The sequence below is a fragment of the Morus notabilis genome, unplaced genomic scaffold, assembly GCF_000414095.1.
Source record: "Morus notabilis unplaced genomic scaffold, ASM41409v2 Scaffold61, whole genome shotgun sequence".
Classification (NCBI taxonomy): Eukaryota; Viridiplantae; Streptophyta; class Magnoliopsida; order Rosales; family Moraceae; genus Morus; species Morus notabilis.
This window is the reverse complement of record NW_010362732.1, coordinates 108,694-133,995: the sequence shown is the minus strand read 5'-3', so window position 1 is coordinate 133,995 and position 25,302 is coordinate 108,694. Positions and strand designations below refer to the sequence as shown.

Below are 25,302 nucleotides of genomic sequence, written 5' to 3'. Positions count from 1 at the left end.
ATGTGTGGAAAACATGTGATATATGTGCACTCATATCCCTCGGAACGATATTTTAGGCCCGTTTAATTTATTTATTTGAGTTTTAAATTTGAGTTAAGATGTGAATTTATGTGAGAGCTTTTTACTGTAGTAAAAAAGTTAGATGTGACTGTTTCTGAGAATTTTTTACTGTAACATAACTCAAATTTTAAACTCGAATCGGTAAAATGAACGGGCCTTTGTGTATTTCTACTATCCACAAGAGCCATGAAGTGCATTTTGTGTATTTATTCTATTTTATCTCTACTTCATTACATTCTTTAATTTTTGAATCATAAAACAAGATTTATTTTTGAACGATATAAAAGGGTGAGACTTTTTGTAGCACTAGATTAGAAACTATTTTACGAAAGTACTGTTTTAACTTTTTTTTGTAATTATCACATATTCATTTAATAATTATAATATTACTAACAAATAATTAAAAAAATTATAATATTACTAACAATTATACTAGTAATAGTTTGTTTTATTACTATTTGTGATAAACTGATAATTACTTACGTGATATTGGCATACCAAGAAACAAAAAACAAAATTAGTCTTAATTTAGACAATTTTTATTAATGATGTAAAAATTAGCCTTAAAAAGAAATATTTTATTTTTGAGAAAAAGAAAAAGAATCAACTTCCAATTTTGAAATAAACTTCCAATTTTTTTAACTAACTAGCCGTTCGAACATTCGACAATCGACATCAACTTACGTGATATTGGTATATAAAAAATCAAAATTAGTGCTAATATAAACTAATTTTTTATAAGTATTGTGAAAATTAACCTTAAAAACCTTTTCAAAACAAAAAGAGCCTTAAAAAATAAATAATTTTTTAGGAGTCTTTGCGGTCGAGTATGATATTTTATTTCATTAGTGGCAATTGTACTTTTATTATTAGATTAATTTTTTAATTATTAGATATACAGTAAGAGCAGTTTTATGTGTCACATTGTATATTTTTAACACAGATCAACAAAGATCTTACTGTCAAAAAACCAATTAAATGGTTAAAAACATTTGTCCCAACGGTGGAACGAAATAACATGCTCCATCATAAATATTCTCAAATTTTTTTATAGAAAAAATAATTTCTTTTTGAAAGAAAGAAGAGAAAAAATATTAAAATAAGTTTTTATTTTTTTAAAGTAGTGGAATAAACTATTTTGTTTCAACAGTATACGTTAAATTAATTTTTCAAAAGCTAAATTTATAATATAAATAATTTTATATTGTGTATTATAAATTTTTAATACATATATATATATATATATAAATTAACCGTTAAAAAGACTAATTCAACCGTTAAAATAATTGTTCCCGTAAAACAAAATAATATACTCCACCTTATAGATGTTCTTTTCTTTTCTCTCTGTTTTTTTTTTCATAATTAGGTAGCCGTACGAACATTCATCAACCAGAAACTAACCATGCTAACAATGGTGATGAACTCGGCCTCTTTCCCTCTACCTCACTAAATCCCTTCCCACTCGAACCACTTCCCTCTCAAACCTCCACAATTTTGGCTTAGAGACACCATTCTCCAGGTGGAGCCCACAGAGGTCACATCTTAGTCTATCCTCCTCCCAAAATCAGACGGCCACGGTCGCATCCCGGGTCACAAACGATACCGCCGCCGATGTCGTGAGGAAATTTTACGCGGGAATCAACGGCCGTGATCTTCCCTCCGTGGAGAACCTCATTTCTCAAAACTGTGTCTACGAGGACCTCGTCTTTGCTCGCCCTTTCGTTGGTCGAAAGGTATCTACTTTATCATTTGCAATCATCTTTATTATTATTATTATTATTTTTTAGTTATTTGGAAATAATTCCGATTATTAATGCAAAAATGTTAAGGAAATACTTGAGTTCTTTGAGAACTTCGCGGATGTTGTGAGCAAAGACCTCCAGTTTGTTATTGACAAGATATCGACAGAGGATTCTTCAGCAGTTGGGGTTACTTGGCATTTAGGTAAAATGTTGAAACCTCCAAATATATTTATATATATATATATACGCACACAAACACACACATGTATCTATAGGTGTAGACTGATTCCGGGAATGAGTTGCAGAATGGAAGGGAAAGCCTTTTCCATTTAGCAAAGGCTGCAGCTTTTATCAATTGGAGGTCGTCAATGGCAAGCGACAGATAATGTAACGCCCAAGTACATGGTTTATCGTGGTTTCCTTGTATTTATTTATAATGGCTAATATTTTATATGTAGTATTATATATTCACTCAATATAAGAACTGGTGAGTGGCAAATGAATACTGAAACAGAGACATGAGTCTTTCAAATTGGGTACTCGGAATCCTTGGGATCAACGAGTTTTTTGTTTCCGTCTCTATTTTTGTTGGCATTCGTGAGCGAATGAACATATTAGTAGATGTCATATTGTCTGATATATTAAGTGAATCAATGATTTTGAGGAAGATTGCATTCCTTCTTGAAAAACAGATATGCGAGAGACAGCGTTGAACCTGCAATCAAGCCTGGGAAGACTGCTTTGGTAAGTTCATCTTTAAGTAATTTTAGTGGATAGACATAATTTTAAATTCAAAAGTGACAAAATATACAAATTAAATTATTAATATATTCTTCGGCATCACTTGTCTAATTACCTTTGTCATTTTATTAGGTGATCATCAGAGGAGTGACTTGGCTACTGGAACAATTTCCTCAGCTTGCGGATCGTTTTTGAAACTTTTTTCCTATCTTGAACTTGTATATATTTGTCAACAAGCTCAATTACATAGGATAATTAGACATCTCTTTCCACAGGAAATATTCGAATAATCAAGTGTCCGCTTTTGTTTCTGTGTCTTCTAAGTTCTAGCTCTAACTTCTAATCAGTTCATTACTACAAGTCACATGAATAACTGAATATTGATTTTGCAAATTGAAAACAAAATCATATACTATCAATCACAATGATGGTTTCAAGTTGCCAAAGTAAGGAAAACAATTACAATTCCACATATTGAGGGACAAAATGGGGAGGTAATCTTCTATCACTAAAAGTGCACTACAAAATCTGAATTTGGCAAATGTTTTTGCATCAAATAATTGAAAAACAAAATCGGAGGACAAAATCTATTTCTTAATCAAGCAGCATAAGGACTACAAAATTTATGCTGCCTTTGTATCAACTTTGATCTACATTTCTTCAAAATTAGAAACCTCCCTGTAAACTTCGTGTATGCCTATTTTGATCAATTCCTGTTTTTGGTGTGACACTGTAACTTTTTTTCTTCTATTATTGCATTAGGACGAAACAAAGGGCGCACAACATGATGAAATATCAATTCCTGCCACCTCCATGGCATTGCAGACCCATTGGGGAACATCGCCTTTGGGGAACTAGAGGGCACAAGAATATTCAAAGTTACAAAGCTTTTTAGTGAATGTTTCAGCTTTTATGGAAATACCAAAGTCACATGGTTATTTTTATCTTTTTTTTCAAAAAAAGAAAAAAAAAAAAAAACAATTTGCCGGTCTCTATGCCTTCCACGGGACCATAACCCCTTCTAAAGTGTTCCAATCCATTTGTTCTTTTTTTTTTTTTTTCAAAAAAAGAAAAAAAAAAAAAAAGAACAAATGGATTGGAACACTTTAGAAGGGGTTATGGTCCCGGGGAAGGCAAAGAAACCGGCAAATTGATTTTTTTTTTTATGAGGGAGACAAATTCTAAAGTTGGAAATTAAAGTTGGCATTAATAGTCTCTCCGTGCCATGCATGTGAACTTTCACTAGATAGGGCAGCCAAAACCATACTATTTAGTATTTTGTTTTCAATGACTAAAAATTTACAGAATTTTGAAAATAGTTCACCAAATATGGAGATATACTTGTTTAAAAATCATAGGACTATTTGAATAGCTTAAATTGGGTGCTTTACCGAAATATAGCCACAGAAGTCGGAAATAAAGTAGTCTTACTCTTAGTCAACCCAACCACAATACTTGAACCACCTCAGGAAGAACACATATGCACATGAACAGAAGGAAGAAATGGGAAGACGAATAGAAGGGTCAGGTTTAGAGAAAGTAATACCATTTTCTGGAGAAAATCGCAAACAAACCTGCAAAAGATTGAACAAAAGTTTTAGCAATAGTGAGGTTGAAATGAGGACCTCAAATGAAAAAGCATATTAGCTATGTTCAGCATCCATAGAGAACAAAAGGGGAACATACTCTGGAAATTTTCCTTCAATTATTGAGGAGTGTAGATCTCTGCTAAGCTGTAACCATTAAAAAATAATGAATCATCTAAAGGAGAAAGAACATCAGAAATTCTTCAACTGAGAAATTTTGTACAAGTACCTTCATCATATAATACAGATTGTGATATGACACAAGCTGAGATCCCATTGCGTCGACCGTAACAAGGCAATGGATATAGGCTCTAGTATAGTTTTTGCAGACCTACGATGGGAGACATATAAAGAAGATAAACAACGAATACCATACCAACTATTGGAGATAGTTCTGTCACATACATACCATGCAATCACATGTAGGATCTATGGGCCTAGTATCTTCAGCCATCACTTTGTTCTTGAGTTTTAGTACTCCCTGCATGAAGTCATTGTACATCAGAGATCGTCAAGAGTAGAAAATCTAGCCATGATTAAGTTATTCATCATTCTGAGCAAAAAATCAGGCACCAAAGTAGATTAATGTGCAACATATATGCCAAGGGTCAGTTTTTCTTTCCCAGTAAAAAGTTGTTACCTCTGGTATAAGAGCTGTGCCAAAGCGAGCAGTACGGGTTGGATAAACACAATCATACATATCGGCACCCAAGGCACTGCAAACTACAATATCAAGTGGATAACCAACACCCTGAAAATAAGTTCACACCCTGAAACTAAGTTCAAGTAAATGTCATGACTAAAGTTCATAAGAATAAAAAGATGGATTAAGTGACAAAAAACAGATGTCAACAGCACCATAACATATCGTGGTTTATTCTCAGGCAATGCAGCAGTACACTGAGCTACAACACGCCAGAATGAATCTTTATCTTCGCCTCCTGCGAGACCGCCAATGGCATAGCTGTCATAGAGGTAAAATTTCAGGGGAGCCTTTCAATATTAGGAAAAAATAAGAATATTGAGTTTCTTATGGTACGGATTAATATGATTGAAGTTGCAACATTGAACATACAATCATACAGAGAACAACTTTGTTTAGGTTGCTTAAGATGTGTGAGAGTATAATGAATTACGATATATAGAGTTAAATCTTGTAAACTACATGAATTAGTCACTTTCAAAAGTAGCATAAACATACCCTGGTAAATTCCGATCCACTAAGCCTCTGACACATATATCCCTGATAAATGCAGTGGTACAAAGATTACAAAAGATCGGTAGAAAAATGCATAGGACAATCAGCTAATCACATGATGATTACACTACTACAGCAATAATTGAAATTCACCTGAGCACAGGATCCAAGCCTCCTTGCACAATACCAAATAGGTTCTGCTCATTTGGTCTCTTGTGAGCTGATGATAAAAAGCAATTAAAAAAGACGACAATAAGTAAGTGACTCAAAACAAAGAAGAATTATCACATACCAACACAAAGCTTTTCACTGAAAGTTTGTCATAAAAAGAATTTAGCCCAACATAAAAATCCTTGAAAATGCATGAATGAGTATGGATCAGGGAAGAAGGGAAACAATCCAACTATGATTGAACATCTGACATGTAACTACAACACAACTGATTTACTAGGGGAACACCTTAGCATGACCATGAAATCTACTTCCAAAAGACATTATTTACCTGCTATACACCTGTCTATCCACCGAAGAGTGCGATACATGGCCTCCTCAATTCTTGGACCAGTAATGGTGGTTTTAACCACATCATCAAGAGCCATTATAATATCTGCTCCAATTCTGTTCTGCACAGATCATCGGCCATACGTAAAGGAACATGAAATGTTTTAGGTCTCAAGGTAGCAGTTATAAACATATCTATTTAGACCAAACTTCTATTGCAGAGCCAGATTATGCATATGGAAAATAATCACTCTTTAATGTTTTCTCCTTCCAGTTGGATTTAGCTATAAATTCAATTCAACATCCATAGTAGCAAATATCAACATTGTCCAATAAATTCAATAGAAAGACGTACAAACATGTTAATACATTAAAATAAAAACAACATACTCGGATAACCAAAAGGGAAATAAAAAAAGGCCGCTCCTACCTGGATTTGAATCGATTCCTCGGGCGTTAGGAGCATTGGCTTTCCATCAACTGGGGACTGCAAAGAAGAAAACAATTAGCTACAAGCAGAATCAATACAACACTACAATTTCTTCCATACCTAATAAACTCTACATAAATTTTAAACAGGAGTGAATGTGATAGAATATGGCAATAACAAAATGACGAAGATTCGCAATAAAGCATCTATTTAAATACGTAACCGCTTGAACTTTCTAGCACAAAAAAGTACCTGGAATGTTACACCCTTTTCAGTAATGTCAGCTAAATGCAATAATGATACCTGAAAACATCAAACAATTGAAACTTTAACCGCACATATGTTGAGAAATCAAACTGGGAAAAAGTCAGCAATAGCTACAATGAACATATATAATATATACATGTGTGTGTGTGTATCAAAATCATATCTAAGAAGATGACCATTTGAAAGCCACCAGAATCTGTGAGCATTGCTCTTGGCCAGTTCATAAATTTGTGAAGACCCCCCATTTCATCAATGAGCTCAGAAGTTGGGCGAAGTGCCAAATGATATGTATTTCCAAGTATTATTTGGCAACCAATCTCCTCTAGTTGGTTAGTCGCCAAGCCTTTTATACTACCTGTAACCCCAACAAACCTCATCAGCACAGTGAACTATGAAAAAGTAGTAGTAGTAATAATAATAATAATAATACATATAGCAAAGTGGATGAGTATTGATACTTGATATCAATAATGACAAGAAGTTCAAAAAGCCCGATAATGGCTAAAAGAAATTTTCTGAAAATTATTTTTTTTGTAAAAAGAAAGGCCATCACCAAAATGACTGCATATACAAGAAGAAAAAGGAAAAAGTTAACACCAACAAGGCCAATACTGTTGAAGAAAAATCCGAGGACATATGAGCTATGGTCTCGGAGATGCAAATTGGCATGATTACCGAAACCAACATGACTGCAACTAAATCTTCCGAATGGTGGCTTGATTCCAGTGCCACAATCCATGTTTGTAATGACAAGAAATTGTTCACATCATACAAAGTGGAAAAGGAAGGATAAACGGTCTCATGGGGAATAATGATGCAGCGATGGTTGCCAGGAGAGGTGTGGTGGAGATCAACTTTACTTCCAGAAAGAAACTTACTTTGAACAATGTCTACATATTCCTGATATTAGGAAAAATCTTGTATCCGTTAGTCTAATATGTAAGAATGGGCTTAAGATTGTACCTGAGGGCAATAATTGTATTGTATCTAAGAATAAGGTCTTTGTGGGAAAGAGATATTCTTGTGATGACATGTACAAACTTAGCATTAATAATAAAGATTATATGAATTTTCTTTATATTGTTGACTCTTTTGATGTTTGGCATGCACGTTTAGCACACTTAGATTTTAGATCTTTAAAATATATGTCTAAACATGGTTTGATTAATTGTAAAGATGTTAAAAATGATAAGTGTGAAATTTGCATGCAAGCAAAAATGATTAAGAAACCTTTTCCTAGAGCCGAACGAAATATTCAAATATTGAATATGATTCATACTAATATTTGTGAGTATAATGATTAAAAATGATAAGTGTGAAATTTGCATGCAAGCAAAAATGATTAAGAAATCTTTTCCTAGAGCCGAACGAAATATTCAAATATTGAATATGATTCATACTAATATTTGTGAGTATAATGGAATTTTGACAAGAGGAGAAAAGATATACTTTATCACTTTCATTGATGATTGTTCTAGATACACTAATGTGTACTTACTTAAAACAAAAGATGAAGCCTTTGATAAATTTAAAATTTATAAGGCTGGAGTTAAGAACCAAAACGATAAGAAGATCAAAATGGTTCGAAGTGATAGAGGTGGTGAATATTTCTCAAATGAATTTGATGCCTTCTGTGAAGAGTATGGTATTATTCACCAAAGGTTAGCCCTTTTCACTCCTCAACAAAATGAATTGGCTGAAAGAAAGAATAAGATTTTTACCGATATGATTAACTCTATGATTCTTAATGCTAAATTGCATAATAATTTGTGGGGGGAAGCTTTACTTACTGCATGTCATGTACATAATAGAATTACATCCACGAAAACACATGTATCTCCATATGAAGTATGGAAATGAAGGAAACTAAACTTGATGTATTTAAGGGTGTGGGGTTGTCTAGCCTTTTATAGAGTGATTGACCCTAAATCATCAAAGTTAGGTGCTAGAGAAATTAAAAGTGTTTTCGTAGGATACGCTGAAAATTCTAAGGCATATAAATTATTACATCTAGATTCTAATGTGATTGTAGAATTAAGAGATGTTGAATTTATTGAGAACAAGTGCCTTGATTCTTACACTGAATTATAATCTAATGTTGATCAACCACGTGTTGATACTCCTGGTACCTTCACTAATAAAAGGAAAGAGTCTATGACAACTTTCGAACCGAGGAGAAATCAACGTGGAAGAAAAGAAAATGACTTAGCACCGGATTTTATTTCATCTCAAACTTTAACCTTTTTAGTTGAATGAGATAGAAATGATGTACTTAATAAAATACCATTGTTGCTTTATATAGAAGAAGATCCAAAGACATTTAGTGAAGCTATGTCTTCAAGGGATGTTTCCTTTTGGAGAGAGGCCATGAATGATGAAATGGATTCGATTATGTCGAATCACACTTGGATCTTGGTTTATGTCCCTTCGGGATCAAAACTAATAAACAACAAATGGGTGTTTAGAAGAAAGTACAATACCGATGGGTCTATACAAACATTCAATGCTAGATTAGTAGCCAAGGGCTTTAAACAAAACCATAGTATAAACTATTTCGATACATATGCTTTGGTAGCTAGATTGACATTCATAAGAGTTCTATTTGCATTTGCATCAATATACAATTTGCATGTGCATTAAATGGATGTTAAGACGACCTTTCTAAATGGTGATCTTGATGAGAAAATCTATATAAAACAACCCAAAGGGTTGTATTGCTTGGAAATGAGAAGAAGGTTTGCAAGTTAGTCAAGTCGCTTTATGGTTTAAAGCAAGCACCAAAACAATGGCATGAGAAATTTGATAATGTCATTTTATCTCATGGTTTTAAGTATAATAATGCGGATAAATGCATATACTCTAAATTTACAAATAATTTTGGTGTGATTATATGTTTATATGTTGATGACTTACTTATCTTTAGAACAAACTATTAGGATCCTGGTTGAGTCTCACATTATTAAAGTATGGGCTTAGCATGTGGGTTTATAACTACTTGGGCACCCTCTCCCTACAAGCTAGCTTTTGGGGATGAGTTCTACCTAAGAGTTATAACAATTGGTATCAAAGCATGCTCCTACTCGGGCCCACGTTGCAGAATGGGCGACCTGGGGAGGGGCGACCTAGAAACGCCATAGTGAGCCATCTAGAATGGGCCGCCCAGAGTGGGCCACCGTGGATGTCGATGTCGGAAGCGTGGTGGTTTGTTAGGATCCTGGTTGAGTCCCACATTGCTAGAGTATGGGCTTAGCATGTGGGTTTATAACCACTTAGGCACCCTCTCCCTACAAGTTAGCTTTTGGGGATGAGTTCTACCCAATGGTTATAACACAAACATGCAAGGGGTAAATGATACAAAGAAATATCTAATTTCACAATTTAAGATGAGAGATCTTTGTGAGGTAAATACTATCTTAGGTGTAAAAGTGAGGAAGCATAGAGAGAGTTACTCGTTGTGTCAATCTCATTATATTAAGAAGGTGCTTCTTAAATTCAATCATTTAAAGTTTAAAGAAGTGAATACCCCATATGATTCTAGCATTAAATTACTAGAGAATGCAAGCCGAGTGGTGGCACAGCTTGAATATACTAGTGCGATTGGTAGCTTAATGTATGTCATGCATTGTACAAGACTCGACATAGCATTTGCGGTATACAAAATGTCTAGGTTCATGAGTAACCCGGGTATTGAACATTAGAATACAATTAGTAGATTACTTGGTTATCTTAAAAGAACCATTAATTTAGGTTCGGTGGTATTTGAAGGTTACTCGATGCAAGTTGAATAACAAGTGCAAGTGATAATAAATTCACATCTGGTTGGATTTTCGCAATTGCGGGAGGAGCCGTCTCTTGGGCTTCTAAGAAACAAACGTGCATAACTCATTCTACGATGGAAAGTGAGTTTATAACACTTGCCGCTGCGGGTAAAGAAGCGAAATGGTTGAGAAATCTGTTGTTTGATATTGAGTTATGGCCATAACCGATGCCATATATTTTTTTATACTGTGATAGTGAAGCTACTTTGTTTAGAGCTTATAACAAGGTTTATAATGAGAAATATAGACATATTAGCTTGAGACATGAATATGTGAAATAATTGATAACCGATGGTGTTATCAATATTGTTTATGTTAGGACAAACAAGAACCTAGCGGATCCTTTGACGAAAGGACTTTTAAGAGACTTAGTCAAAGAAACATCTAGTAAAATTGGACTGAAACCTTTCTTTGAAAGAGTAACCAATGATAGTAACCCAACTATGTAGTAGTTGTACCGCTATTCCATAGTTAAATGGGTAAGAACAAGTCATTGTTATGTGACTATGTTAGCACCGAAATTTAATTAGTCTCTTCCAAGATGTCGGTGCAAAATAGCTACGTGGTTGAGGTCGAATTTATACTCTTAATGAAGTTTGAGTCTCATAGTAGCTAGAGATATAATTCGAAACTTCACCTAAGTAAACATAAGGAATTGTGTCATTCCTAACAAGACTATGGTTTAGTCTTGTAAATGTTCATGAATCCAAGATAGAGCATAAGGCCAGAATAATGCTAAACGATTGGAACAGATTTTAAGTCTGGGATAACACATATGTGATATATTTTCGGTATTTGCTCAAAAGACAGTTTAATGCAAAGCACACTGTTGTCTTGTCAATACTTTGAAGTATAGTTACTAATTGGAGGTTAAAATCGAAAGATACCTTCATGTATGTGTGTGTTTATCATTGTTAATTCTGGAGAAATATTACAATCTAGTAGGAGACTGTTAGAGAGATTGTAATATGCCTTGATCAAGATCACAAGTTGTTTGAGTGTTAAAACATGAAAAACACGTGTTAAGGGGAATTCAAAAAACGCTGCAGCGGACAAACTGCACAAAACCGTGCAGTTTGGTTCGGTCAATATTTCGACTGCAGCCAAAATATTTTCGCTGCAGCTGAAATGTTTTCAGGCCTCGGGTCAATTTGTGCGCTGCAACGGGTGGAAATTCTACAGAAAATAATGTTTTAATGAGTTTATGTGATCTAAAACGTTTCGAACTATTACATTCATTAGTGATATGTTTTCATATATATATGAACACCAATTAACAATAGATATAACTATTGTAATATGTGTATTAATTCATGAAAATATACATTTATATTGAAAATGTACCTTTATGTGAATGGTTATAATGTTTAAAGATGATGCATTCATTCATGAAATTACACATCTGTCTTTATTAATTCTCTAAAAAATTTACAGACTTAATTGAATTTTTTAGAACTCAATATTATTGTTAGATATTGTATTCAAAAATTTTTTGTACCTTAGAGGTAATTTACCATTAAAATTCATTAACAAACTTTAAAAAATGATAACAAATAAAATCTTAAAAAAATATTCTTATACGCCTCATATTCTTTTTTATTTTTTACATTTTTTTCACTCTCTACACTAGGAGACGTTTGGTTCATGGATTAGAACTATGTGATTAGAATCATTTTCAATTTATGTGTACTTTTTATGAGAAAAAATACTATAACAAATCACGAACCATGATTTAAATCAAAGAACGAATCACCAACCAAACAACCTCTTAAATTCTCCAACAAATTTGCGATATAATGGAAGTCTAACCTTGAGTTCCCACGGGCATGAAAAGAGGTGTCTGACACGTGTAGTGAGGGAGCATTAGATTCGCTGCACGTGCGCGATTGAACCTCCCCAGAATCTAAACTCAGAAACACAAAACAGAACGCTTTTAACAATTTATTACTGAAATAACAACGTGATGGGACAAGTTAATTAGTAATACTCGAATCACTCGAATGATAAATACTCCAAACTGCCGATTTTTTTCTTTTTGAACAATTTTCATTATTTTCGCCACGTAATAATAATACTCTCTTTAATTAATTTATTTATTTTTTCCTAAGACAACTAACAATACGAACTTGAAAAAGAAAAAAGAACTTTCCTAAAAAAAAAAACAAAAACAAAAACAAAAGAAATGGAAAATTTAACCCAGTTCGACGTCTTACCTCAAACCGAAGAGCCATTTCTCCCGGATCTAGAATTTAATAAATCCTGTAATTATCAACAGTGATTTCTCCGTTTTTAATACCAAAAAAAGTTGACGTTTCATTTCGTCACAGATATGCCATACGGAAAAAAAAAGGAGAGAGAGAATAGAGGTGAAAACAGATTAGAAGAAGAAGCAGCTTACAATGGAAGAAGAGAGGAAGGAAAATGGGAGGGAAAAGAGTAATACGTTGAGAGAGCCGCGAGGAATGATCAATGGATGGAAGCAGCCCAAATGAGCGGCGGCTGGGAAACTCAAGGCTTCGTCTGCCGCTAGCTAGGTATGATTGTCACGCCGGCTGCGCGCTTCTTTTCTTTTTTCTGTTATGTTTATTTATTTTTCTGCGTACTAGGGAATTTAGTCATTCTCGGTTAATATTCGAATTTTCAATTTTAATTTTACTACAGTTAAAAATTCTTATAAAAAATTATATTTAATTTTTTTATTATAGATTCTCGGTTAATATTCGAATTTTCAATTTTAATTTTACTACAGTTAAAAGTTCTTATAAAAAATTATATTTAATTTTTTTATTATAGTTAAAAATTATCACATAAAATCACATCTTAATTTAAATTAAAAATTTAAATCTACAAACTAAACAGTGCTTTAATTTTTTTTTTCCGCACAAAACAAAAAAAATTATTTCCCTCCCGCATAATTTGGGCTTGTGATTTACACATTAAATTTAACAAAAATTTTAAAATATTATAAAAATAACAAAATTTTATATCATTAAAATAATGATTATATTATATAATACAAAATAGATATATATATGATAATTATTATGTTATTTTTATTATATTTATAATATTTTAAAAACTTTACTGTATTTCAATTGAAATTATGAAATTTTTCCGCGCAGTGTATTTATTATTTTTTTAAAGATGTCCTTTGTGCAGTCAATGATGAAAATATCGATATTTTTACTAATATTTTTGCGATAATTTCTATATATTTAGAAGTACTGATATGGAAATAGGGGTGTAGTACCTTTTCCGTAGAATATCTTAAAATTTCTACGGATAAATATCGATATTTTCATGGAATTTCCCATTTTCGAGTAAAACATAGTATTAAATGACTGAATATCGTGAAAACTTTGCGAAAATTTGACGGAAATATTGGTACAATTTCCACAAAAATATATGTAACTTTATATTCATATATTATTTTATTTTTCAGAAAAAAAATTAAAATATGGCATTTCTAAAATTATATAAGGAATTATTCAAATTCCATATCTTAGTATGAGTATTGTATAAACCAAAAATGTGTTTAAAATACTTTCAAACCTCCTAAAAGCCCTTTTTAGTATTGATAATTTATCATAAGGTATGAAACCATATATGTATGGTATATATATTATGTTGACTTTCAGCTATTTACTTTATTTGTGGACGTGTACTTAATATTTATAGTATTATGATAACACTTTACCTTGCATATTTATCAAATAATTAGTATTTTGATTGAGTTTCATCTAATTAATATATTATTATCTATTTTAAAATTTCATAAAATCACATTTAAAAATAGAGTGTTTTAATATGAATTTTTATTTTTTTACGTTATTTTTTAACGACATTAATATTTTTATAAAATTTAAATACTGATATTTTCATCTCATTGCGTGTAGCGGAAGGACCTATGGGGTCGGTGGTGCCTGATGGGGTTCTAAATTGGGTCAAAAGTCAAACATTGACTTCGACACCGGTTTGTAATTGTCCTAACATTTACTTTTTTTTTTTTTTAGTTGTTAAAACCAACGTAATGGAACTAAGATCCGAATTCTATACAAAACGGCGAATCCCTATTTTTATTTGCTCAATGGAATCACTGAGTCCATTTAGTTCATGAATTAGAATCATGTTATTAGAATTATTTTTTATTTACGTGTATTTTTTATGAGAGAAAATACTGTAGCGAACCACGAATCATAATTCGAATCAGGGAACGAATCCATCTACCAAACATCACCTTTTTTTTATCTCATTCTAATGTAGGTCTCGTTTATTTTATCGATTGGAATTTTTAATTTTAAATTTTTACAGTAAAAAACTCTCAAAAAATGTCACATCTAATTTTTTCTGTTACAGTAAAAAATTATCATAAAATTTCACATCTCAATTCAAATTAAAAACTCAAATTCTCAAAATAAATGAGATTATAGTAACTTAGCATGTATCTTCTTCAATCTTAGTTATGCTAAATAAGATGCGTGAACCGAGCCTAAAAGACAAAAGAAAAGAAAAATAAAATCCAGAATAGATTTCCTTTTAAAGGAGTGTACCATAAACAAAGTCCTCAAAAGAAAAGGTAAAAGTCTATTTCTTTAGCTGTATCTGTTGACTTTCTTTACAAAGTTTTCCAAAACACCGATTAGCCTTTGTAGTCAAATTATGGGAGTCCCACGAACATTAAAAAATGAGATGGCAGTTCTATTCACACACTTTTTATTTTGTTCTTCACATCTTTCATTTAATTATAATTTTTTATTAGAGACGATTATAATAGACTTAATTACATAATTACATTTTATTATAAAAATAATGGTATTTTTTCCTTGACACACTCCACATGTCATATTCTCAAATTACAAAAATATTAGTTGCATTTGGAATTGATTCCAAAATCTATTTTTATTTGCTCAATGGAATCACTGAGTCCATTTAGTTCATGAATTAGAATCATGTTATTAGAATTATTTTTTATTTACGTGTATTTTTTATGAGAGAAAATACTGTAGCGAACCACGAATCATGATTCGAATCAGGGAACGAATCCATCTACCAAACATCACCTTTTTTTTTATCTCATTCTAATGTAGGTCTCGTTTATTTTATCGATTGAAATTTTTAATTCTAAATTTTTACAGTAAAAAACTCTCAAAAAATGTCACATCTAATTTTTTCTGTTACAGTAAAAAATTATCATAAAATTTCACATCTCAATTCAAATTAAAAACTCAAATTCTCAAAATAAATGAGATTATAGTAACTTAGCATGTATCTTCTTCAATCTTAGTTATGCTAAATAAGATGCGTGAACCGAGCCTAAAAGACAAAAGAAAAGAAAAATAAAATCCAGAATAGATTTCCTTTTAAAGGAGTGTACCATAAACAAAGTCCTCAAAAGAAAAGGTAAAAGTCTATTTCTTTAGCTGTATCTGTTGACTTTCTTTACAAAGTTTTCCAAAACACCGATTAGCCTTTGTAGTCAAATTATGGGAGTCCCACGAACATTAAAAAATGAGATGGCAGTTCTATTCACACACTTTTTATTTTGTTCTTCACATCTTTCATTTAATTATAATTTTTTATTAGAGACGATTATAATAGACTTAATTACATAATTACATTTTATTATAAAAATAATGGTATTTTTTCCTTGACACACTCCACATGTCATATTCTCAAATTACAAAAATATTGGTTGCATTTGGAATTGATTCCAAAATGATTTTATTTTCTATATAAAAATAGAAATGAAAACGTTTTCATTTTCATTTTGAAATTATTTCTGAAAATGCGTTTGGTAATTTTATTTAGAGATTGATTTTAATTTGAAGAAAAACTAAAATTGCATTTGGTGGTTTAATTTTTTATTTCAATTTTTTAAAATTGTCAAAGTTAGAATTTAGTTGCAACACTTGTCATCGAGCTAGAAAAATGCCAAACCACCTACATATTAACTAATGACTCAGCCACCAACCACCGTTTAACACCACCAATTTTGTTACTCCTCAGCAGCTTATGACCAGAAAAAAAAAATCTCTACTCAAACTTCTTCTCCTCTCTCCAAAGTAGAAGACATAAGAGTAAGGGTTTGAGCTAGAAAATTCGGACCTAAGAGAAACCTCCTAGAAAACCATGATTTTTCTTGACAAATTCTAAGTTTAAACCCAAATTTAAGAGGTCAACTTGTACAGCAGTCAAGGTAAGGTGTTCTTCTTGTATTAGAAGGGATTTTTCTTGCTTTTGATAAATTTTTTATGGGTTATGTGTTTATGGGCTGATTAGCGATGTCTTTGTAAAAATGCGACAACCTTAGAACGGAGAAGATGGGGGTCGTCTCAGATCGGAGAAGAGAGAGGGTCGAGGAAACAGAAGAAGAATGGGAAGAGGAAAATGAAGGACGCGGCAGAAAATGGAAAACGACGGGGAAAGAGGCGGAGGCCGGCGAAAGAGGCGGAGGCCGGCAAAAGAGGCGGAGTGAGAGGCGATGAGAGATTGGGGAAGGTTCTGAGAACTTTTAGAAGAATGGGAAGAGGAAGAGGACATGGTAGAAAATGGGAAAGAAAACGAAAACGGAGGAGAAAATGAAAACGACTTTTTTGCGTTTTCAGATTCTTCAGAAAACGACAAAAACATTTTTATTTTGTTTTTTCAAAAATTTTGCACCAAACGCGTTTTTCACCCGCGTTTTCAATTTTTAACCTCGAAAAACGTAAAAAATGAAAACAAAAATAGAAACAAACAGGACCATTAATTGTTTCCATTCAATAACTATTCCAAACAATTACATAGAAGTATGTTAAATTTTCTTTGCTATTTATTCTATGGTGATTGTTCTTTTGTCTTTTCTTTCTTTCATTTTGTGTTAATGTTTTTTATTTTTCTAATTATTTTATTTTTAAAAGGATAAATTATTTTGTTTTATTTTCTTTTTCGTTTCTTATCAAGTATAATTGATTTTTTTTCTTCATTTTGTTCCTTTTTGTGCTTATTATACTCATTTATTTGTTTTTCATTCTTTTTCCATTTTATATTTTTAATCATACCTCAATAATATAATAACTTTGTTGTCGTATTTTTTATTTCTTGAATTATATTGCTTTCTATTTTATATTTGGGTGGTTCTATTCACACCTCTTTTTTTACGCTCCACACTCCTTCTAAATACATACCCTAAATAATTTTTAAAAAACTAAAATTACTTTTTACACACCTCTATCATTTTAAGATTACCCTTAACTATTTTTATAAAGTAATTAATTTTTGTCCACTTTAATTTTCTTTTCATCCACTATTTTATTTTAGTTTGTTATTTAACTAGTATTATTTCAATATCCTTTCATATCTTTTGTTGTTCTTTTTGTTGAAGTTTTGGGTGTGAAGCCTTTTTAAAATATAAAAATAAATAGGAGATGAATTGGAAAAAAACAAATCAATCCAGCTTTATAAAAAATGAAATAAAAACAAAACAAAATGATTAGTCTTTAAAAAAAAGTAAAAAAAATACAAACATGAAATAAAAAAAACAAATTAAAAATCTTCGTACAACTAATAGAAAACAAAATTTAACATTATATTAATGCAACTTTTTAGAAAAGTCATTAAAAGGTGAAAATTAAAGATTTTTTTATAAATTTTAAAATTGCAATAGTTTATAATTTAGAATATAACATGTGAAGTGTGTGAAGAGAAATAAAAATTATATAATTAGTTTATTTTTAAATTAAGGTATTTTTATCATAAGAAAATTTAAGGTAAGACGGGCATGGAGAGTAAAAATAGGTGTATGAATAGAACCGCCTTTATGTTTTCTAAAAATATATTTTAATAATTTTTCTTTCTGTACAAAAAAAACGTTATGTCTAAAGCTTTAACTAAAAAAATAGAGAAAATAGAAATGATAATTTTAAAATAAAAAATAAAAATAAAATAATAGGTGTGAAGAGAGAAATGATCAAGAATTAATAATCTTATAAAAATAGTTTGAGGTAATTTTAGGGGTGTGTAAAAAGTAAATTCAACCATTTTAAATTATATGGAGTGTATGTTTAAAAAGATGTGTGGAGAGTAAAAAGAAGTGTGTTAGTAGAACCACGACAAGAAAGATGTCACACTACTGTTTGAATTTTTTTTCCTTTTTTACCACTTAGGTATTGTTTAGTTTGTAGATTTATCAAAAATGTTTGAGTCAAAATTCTATTTTTGTTAGAAATAACATTGTAGCAAAAAAAAATTGAATCATGGTTTAAATTTATAAAAATTGCGAGAAAAAAAATACTATAATAAAAAGATTTCGATTTATCAAAAATGTTTGAGTCAAAATTCTATTTTTGTTAGAAATAACACTGTAGCAAAAAAAAATTGAATCATGGTTTAAATTTATAAAAATTGTGAGAAAAAAATACTATAATAAAAAGATTTGAACAATGATTCAAACTTATATTAAGTTCTTAATATCAACTCAAAATGGCATAACATTAATTTCTAAATTTATCAGAAATTACGAAAGAACAATCTGACAGCGATCATAAAATATAATATAGAAGGGAGGATAATATTGATGTTGAGTTTCTAAATAAAGGAGGAGGTGATAAAAACGAGGAAGAATTTACAACTTTTTATTTTTAAAATTTGAAATCTAATATGTAAATTTACTATAGTATTTTTTATTGTTATATAATCCACACATGATTAAAATTGTTCAAAAATTGACACCTTAATAGCCTTATGGAAACCAAATTTCAAATTCATTGACGTTTTGTTATGGAAGCCACAACATCATAACAACGAACTACGACAAAACCCCACAACTGAGAACGAAAACGACAATAAAGTAGAGGGAGAACACAAAGAACAAGACAAAAAACGAACAACAACAACATATACAAACTACATTAATCAGAAAAAGCGTAAATAAGAAAAATAACATTGCAAAACGAAACCCAACAAAAAGTTGAGAAGGCGAAAAATTAATTGTTACGTGACAAGTACACGAGAAACGACACTTGGGAAAAAAAAGGACAAAAAATGATAAGCAACAACATTAAATTGAAGGGCAATAAATAAATATAATAATACGGAAAACGACATTAACCAGCAAAATGGAAAAACACCAGAAACGACATGTTATGGCGAAACAGTACAATAAAACGAAAAAAACGAGCTATCCGGTAAACGAAAAAAACATGAGAAACGAATCAACGATAAACCATCAAAAAACAAAACGACATGTTAATGTTATGTTTCAACGAGAAAACGACATCATCAGGACAATATATAAGACACGACATTAATATTAATGCAATATTTTCCATGTAATTTTTTATTTCTCGTAATTAATTCAAATCCAACGAAGCGACGGGGTGCAATAATGAGAAAAGGTCACTGGTCAGGCCTCCCTTATTACCAAACGTTAAACGCTTCATACGAACTTACGAAGAGTTTGAAGACGCGATAGATGCGACGAGAACTCACATTCTCTACTCCACAGATCGGAAATTGGAGCCCTAGCCCTTGTAAAACTCAAAATTCAACGTCCGATTCTGTTCGATGATAATTCTTCTGTTGCTCATCAACTCGATTCTTTAGAAGTGAAAATCCAGTTCGACATTTCCTTTTTGATTGATTTCGTTTTAGGTTTTGTATGAATTTTCCGATTCGAATTGTTTCTCTTTTCGCGGTAATATTTATGTTGATTTCTTGATCTACATCTAGGTTAACGGATTCGGTGATTTAGTGAAGGATGCAGCGAGTTCCGGCGACGGTGGAGGAACAGTTGATATTGAAAGCGATCAATGAAGAATGCCCGTGGGAGAGCTTACCCAAACGGCTTCAAGCCACCTTGTCCTCTAAAGAAGAATGGCACAGAAGGTTTGGATCAGCTTTTGCTTTTGTTTCTCTTCCTTTTCTGGTTAACTAATTTGTTTGTGTTTTGATCGTCTCTCGATTCATGATTCATTTTTCATATCTTGGCGAGTTATTCTAAGTTGAGCAATTGGAGTAGATTTTGAACTTCAAACAATCTTTGTGAAGCCAATCATTCAAGGAGCGAACTCGGTTTGTTAGTTTTTTCATGCTGTCCAGTGTCGTTTTGGAAACATTGATTTATGGGGTTTCTTTGGGGATCAGCAAAAGAGGTATTTGAGAAAGCTTATAGTGACATATCCCGGATGTGGATATAGAGAATGACCGGATGGAATTAGTTTATATTTCCCTTGAGGTTTGATGAAGTGTTAAGTAACTTAATTAGTTAAATACATCTATAGATGTATACGACTTAAAAATTTGTTTCTTCAGCGTGATATGTCTCACATCTGCCCTATGCTTATTCCATGCTGCAGGATAGTCGAACATTGCATAAAGAAAAGACTCCAATGGAACGCTTGCTTTGCTCGCAAGATATGTAAAGAAAGTGAATATTACGAAGATATGATGCGGTATTTGCGAAAGAATTTAGCGGTATGTCCTGTTTTTAAATGTTTGTTAAGTCTTTCTCAAATTACAATTTGTCATCGTTATATGGCATCAACAACTACATGTTAGTGTGCGTCTCTGCTTCTTAATTGTGATTTTCTATTACATAAATTTATATTTTGTATACGTCTCTGCTTCTCAAGCATGATTTTTCTTTTATATTTTGTTTTTGTTCTTTTTTTTTTTTGTTGGGTTTGGGTGGGGGGAGGTTGGGTGGGTTACTAGTAATTATTATATTTGATATGATACCATATGTCTGTAAGATTATGATTTTTAAATCTTGTTACAGATGTAACCTTTTCTATCCCTCTTGAAATTGTTATGATGTGATGACATCCCTTTTTTGCTTCATTTATACATTATAAGTTGGGTTTTTACTTCATGATTTTTCAATTTATATATGTTTGGGTTTGTTACTTGCAGCTATTTCCCTATCACCTTGCAGAGTATGTTTGCCGTGTAATGAGGATATCACCTTTCAGATACTATTGTGATATGATTTTTGAGGTTATGAAGAATGGTAATACTTGGATTTCTTTTGGCAATTGACAACATATCGTAAGAGTTTATTGAACTAGTATCTTAGTCTTTCATGCAGCAGAAAGAAAAAATCCTTGAAAATTGGATGTATATTAATTAATAAATTTGAACTTTAGAAAGTGAATATTACGAAGATATGATGCGGTATTTGCGAAAGAATTTAGCGGTATGTCCTGTTTTTAAATGTTTGTTAAGTCTTTCTCAAATTACAATTTGTCATCGTTATATGGCATCAACAACTACATGTTAGTGTGCGTCTCTGCTTCTTAATTGTGATTTTCTATTACATAAATTTATATTTTGTATACGTCTCTGCTTCTCAAGCATGATTTTTCTTTTATATTTTGTTTTTGTTCTTTTTTGGAGCCCTGTGTGTCAGAGGCTCCTGGATTATGTCGTTTATTTATATTTTTGTGCAGTTAAGTGTGGGACCTGGTTGGGAATCTGCTCTATAAATCCCAAATCGAGTTCCACGTCACCCACCCCGTTTGGGGGGCGTGACAGTAACCTTTTCTATCCCTCTTGAAATTGTTATGATGTGATGACATCCCTTTTTTGCTTCATTTATACATTATAAGTTAGGTTTTTACTTCATGATTTTTCAATTTATATATGTTTGGGTTTGTTACTTGCAGCTATTTCCCTATCACCTTGCAGAGTATGTTTGCCGTGTAATGAGGATATCACCTTTCAGATACTATTGTGATATGATTTTTGAGGTTATGAAGAATGGTAATACTTGGATTTCTTTTGGCAATTGACAACATATCGTAAGAGTTTATTGAATTAGTATCTTAGTCTTTCATGCAGCAGAAAGAAAAAATCCTTGAAAATTGGATGTATATTAATTAATAAAATTGAACTTTGTTAAATTGGATTTATTATTTATTATTTATTTTTATAGACCGTGTGTATTTAACATTGCTCAAAATTCAAGTAGTTCACCATACTCATGTATTTCATGTTATTTGCAGAGCAACCTTATGATAGCATCCCGAACTTTAGTGCTGCAGATGCATTGCGACTTACAGGAATAGGAAGAAATGAATTTATTGATATCATGAACAAGTGCAGATCCAAGGTACTGACTACTAAGAGCAACTTCAACTATGCTAGCCATTTCATATTTTTAGCTAAAATGGCTAATGATTTAGCTAGAATTTAGCTTTTCTCCACTCCAACCATTAGCTAAATGACTAGCTATTTTGGAGAATTATTTCACATTGGCTAAATATAGCTAGCAAGAAGGGGCTAGCTATTTGATTTTTTGTATTATTTTATTCTTTCAAACCATAATAAATGCAAAGGTTCTTTCTAAATTCAATAAAGTATTTTATATTTCTAAACTCAATAAATATTAAAATAATCTATGCTTTGCTAAAATAGAGAGTATGGTTGAAGTGCATCACCTAAAAGTTGCTAGCTACAATAGCTTTCTAGCCATTTTAGCTAAAATTTAACTAAAATTTAGAGAGTCCCCTTGGAGATGCTCTAAGGTTACTTGCACTTGTATAATGTATTGATATGTTGTGAACGTATATGCATGCCTTGTTTAGAAAATAAAAATAAACGTTGCTCCCACCATAAGCTCTGTTTGCCTACATGGCTTAGAACAAACATCCTTTCACTTGGTTGCAAATAATTTTTGGTATTTTTTATCAACTTAGAAGGAGAACATATGGATTTGAAAAAAAAAAGAGTGAAATATTCTTCTCAGCCATTTTCTGCTTAGTAGAAATAATTTTTTAAGTGACCTTTAATGAATTTCTGCTGTATATTGTTGTGATGCAATATTGAACCCTTTTGGTTTGAGTAGGAGATTGACCCTGTATGTTTCATCCATTTGTAATGGTTCTGATTATATGGCCTGCTGTATACTCTGTTTTGGAGTACTGCAGAAGATCATGTGGAAGCTGAACAAGTCAATTGCAAAAGAACTTTTACCTACACAGCCAGTTGATTTTGCAATTGAACCATGGTGGGGAGTTTCTCTCGTCAACTTTACATTGGAAGAATTTAAGGTGAGAATTCTAGTGACTACATGTGATTAGATTATTCACCCAAGTATCTTTCGAGACTAAGTGATTAGATAACACGTGTGCTTCCTAGTCATGATTTGTAATTGCTGTCAGGCTTATGTTTTTTTCGGTCCTTTATAGAGACTATCGGAAGAAGAAATGGCAACAATAGATAAGGTATGCAAGGAGGAGGCAAATTCTTATATCCTATTTGATCCTGACATAATTAAGGGTCTCTATCGGTGGGGATTGATATACTTCGATGTCCCTGTTTATCCGGATGACCGTTTCAAAGGTAATATGGAGCTAATTCATTGTTCTTCTGTGTAGTTTTGTCCTTGCAAACTGCTGGTTTTTTAAGTATAAAATAAATATTGATAGATACAGCGGTTCATGATCCTGACATAATTAAGGGTCTCTATCGGCAGTTTCCAGGCTCGAGGGATTTGTTTCCAACAGGGAGCAGTCATATGAAGATCCTATTGAGGAGTAAGGCAGTGTTTGAATCTAGTGATACCTCTAGTACCATTTAAATACAATTAACCAGCATGGAAACTGTGTGCTAATACTTTTTATTGCATGATGATTTAGGTTGCTATATGCAGTCTTTGTTGTTTCAAGTGAGAATTCAACTGTTGCTGAGCTCGCAGCAACTTTACAGGCTGACCTTTCACAGCTGCAGGCCGCTGCATCTTTTGCATGTCGATTGGGATGGGCAGTAAAAGTAATTGATCCAGCGTCTATTCTTCAAGACACAAGCGTGGGATCTCCCAGAGCCATTCTCAGTGATGAAGAGGCTTCTCACGCTAGTATAGGCTCAGAAAATATATTCGTCGATGGTGATGCTGCTTTGCAAGGGGATGCTTCAGGAGCAGAAAACTATGGGCCAGGTTCAATGTATGCTCGTGTTGCCTTTGTAGTTGATGCTAACATAACATCCTATCTTATGATGGGTTCTGTTTCACCAGGTTTGTTCTTTATGCTTTTATTTTGTTTGTTTATTTTTTCATTGTTTCAGATGATAGCCATATTTGGTTACTATTCACGATTATGGTTGGACTTGAGAGACTTCAAATTACTCTTATTGTTAATTTAGGAAACCTATCATATCTCTGTATTCAGTATTGAATGATTGGTTGTGCAAGACTCGGAACCCATAATTACTCTCTCTGATCTCAAAACAAGGTGGTCTGACAGATTCCATGAGCAGTCTTCGTGCTCTGTCTCTTTGTATTCCTTTTCAAATTGTGAAGCTTAACACTGCTTTTAATATGTTCGGACTTACGAGTGTCCTGAGCATCCTCTTCTTTGTGCTAAAATTCAGTGTAATGTGGTGTTACTGATTGCATTTTGAAGGCGCTACAAGTGGATTTTTTTATTTATTTTTAAAGCTTTAAGTACTATTCTACCTGTGCATCAGATTGATGGTATGGGTCCCTTCTTCATGAGTTCGGACATAAAGTCTCATGTGACACATATTACTTGCTTTAGTGTTACTAAAACACTCATTTTCTCAGGCTTGAAATCTCATGCTGTGACACTATATGAAGCGGGAAAACTTGGTCATGCTAGCATTGCTGATCTTTGTAAGGATCTGAGTACGTTAGAGGGAGCAAAATTTGAGGGGGAACTCCAGGAATTTGCAAATCATGCATCTAGCCTTCGTTGTGTTTTGGAATGCCTGCAATCAGGTGGAGTTGCAACCGATGTGAAAGCAGGCAAGGTTTACAGTAATGTAGATAAGATAGCTTCAAGCAATGATGAGGCTACTTCTCTTGAAGCTGAAATTACTGTGAATGAGGATGTAGAATCCAGTGGTATTGATGAAGATGGGGTTAATGGTGATGATAATTGCTTAAGTGGGGACTTTAAAAACATAAACATTCTTGATGATGAAAAAGTGAATCCAGTTGAAGGGTCAGATATAGGGAAAG

At 32.2% G+C, this 25,302-nt stretch overlaps 3 protein-coding genes across 11 annotated transcripts in view; 2 read left to right on the top strand and 1 right to left on the bottom strand.

Moving 5' to 3' along the window:
• Positions 1-1,493: 1,493 nt before the first annotated feature.
• Positions 1,494-2,840, top strand: LOC21396376 (the record flags this gene model as incomplete). The annotated part of the gene is made up of 5 exons (XM_024168600.1): positions 1,494-1,793; positions 1,890-2,004; positions 2,108-2,189; positions 2,495-2,546; positions 2,676-2,840. Coding segments are annotated over 5 exons (612 nt in total), but the record flags the coding sequence as incomplete, so codon positions are not given.
• Positions 2,841-2,979: 139 nt separating this feature from the next.
• On the bottom strand, positions 2,980-12,885 carry LOC21396375 (queuine tRNA-ribosyltransferase catalytic subunit 1). 2 transcript variants are annotated; one of them, XM_024168596.1, is made up of 16 exons: positions 12,742-12,885; positions 12,557-12,602; positions 12,153-12,246; positions 6,702-6,880; positions 6,511-6,561; positions 6,259-6,315; positions 5,830-5,950; positions 5,481-5,547; positions 5,331-5,372; positions 4,988-5,093; positions 4,770-4,880; positions 4,539-4,610; positions 4,359-4,460; positions 4,230-4,276; positions 4,090-4,117; positions 2,980-3,397 (listed from the first exon to the last, which is right to left on the bottom strand). In XM_024168596.1, exons 2-16 carry the CDS (start codon positions 12,572-12,574, stop codon positions 3,302-3,304), a joined length of 1,191 nt encoding a protein of 396 aa, XP_024024364.1. In that variant the 5' UTR covers positions 12,575-12,602; positions 12,742-12,885; the 3' UTR covers positions 2,980-3,301. The 2 variants fall into 2 exon arrangements, with proteins under 2 accessions (XP_024024364.1, XP_024024365.1); XM_024168597.1 differs by having other exon boundaries at positions 12,787-12,885.
• Positions 12,886-19,758: 6,873 nt separating this feature from the next.
• The window catches only part of LOC21396374 (protein FAM91A1), a 7,896-nt gene continuing 2,352 nt past the window's right edge, over positions 19,759-25,302 (top strand). For 3 of the 8 annotated variants that reach the window (XR_002902593.1, XR_002902592.1, XM_024168589.1), the window contains exons 1-10: positions 19,759-19,927; positions 20,052-20,207; positions 20,678-20,795; positions 21,234-21,330; positions 22,325-22,431; positions 23,249-23,371; positions 23,510-23,663; positions 23,797-23,857; positions 23,960-24,336; positions 24,886-25,295. Coding sequence is in view for 1 of the 8 variants with exons in the window: in XM_024168589.1 (XP_024024357.1) it covers positions 20,080-20,207; positions 20,678-20,795; positions 21,234-21,330; positions 22,325-22,431; positions 23,249-23,371; positions 23,510-23,663; positions 23,797-23,857; positions 23,960-24,336; positions 24,886-25,295 (1,575 nt within the window). In the remaining 7 variants the exon portion in view is untranslated. Of the gene's footprint in view, positions 19,928-20,051; positions 20,208-20,677; positions 20,796-21,233; positions 21,331-21,475; positions 21,517-21,985; positions 22,083-22,324; positions 22,432-23,240; positions 23,372-23,509; positions 23,664-23,796; positions 23,858-23,959; positions 24,337-24,885; positions 25,296-25,302 lie in introns of those variants that run through there. The other 5 variants (XR_002902594.1, XR_002902596.1, XR_002902595.1 and 2 more) reach the window with 5 other exon arrangements.

What these genes read in the sequence shown, in the direction of transcription:
- LOC21396375 (XM_024168596.1), bottom strand. An exon ending in AAAAGGGTGTAACATTCCAG is followed by an intron (nt 6,316 to 6,510) that starts GTACTTTTTTGT and finishes TCTTCTTTGCAG; the next exon opens with TCCCCAGTTGATGGAAAGCC. An exon ending in ATCCTACATGTGATTGCATG is followed by an intron (nt 4,461 to 4,538) that starts GTATGTATGTGA and finishes CTCCCATCGTAG; the next exon opens with GTCTGCAAAAACTATACTAG.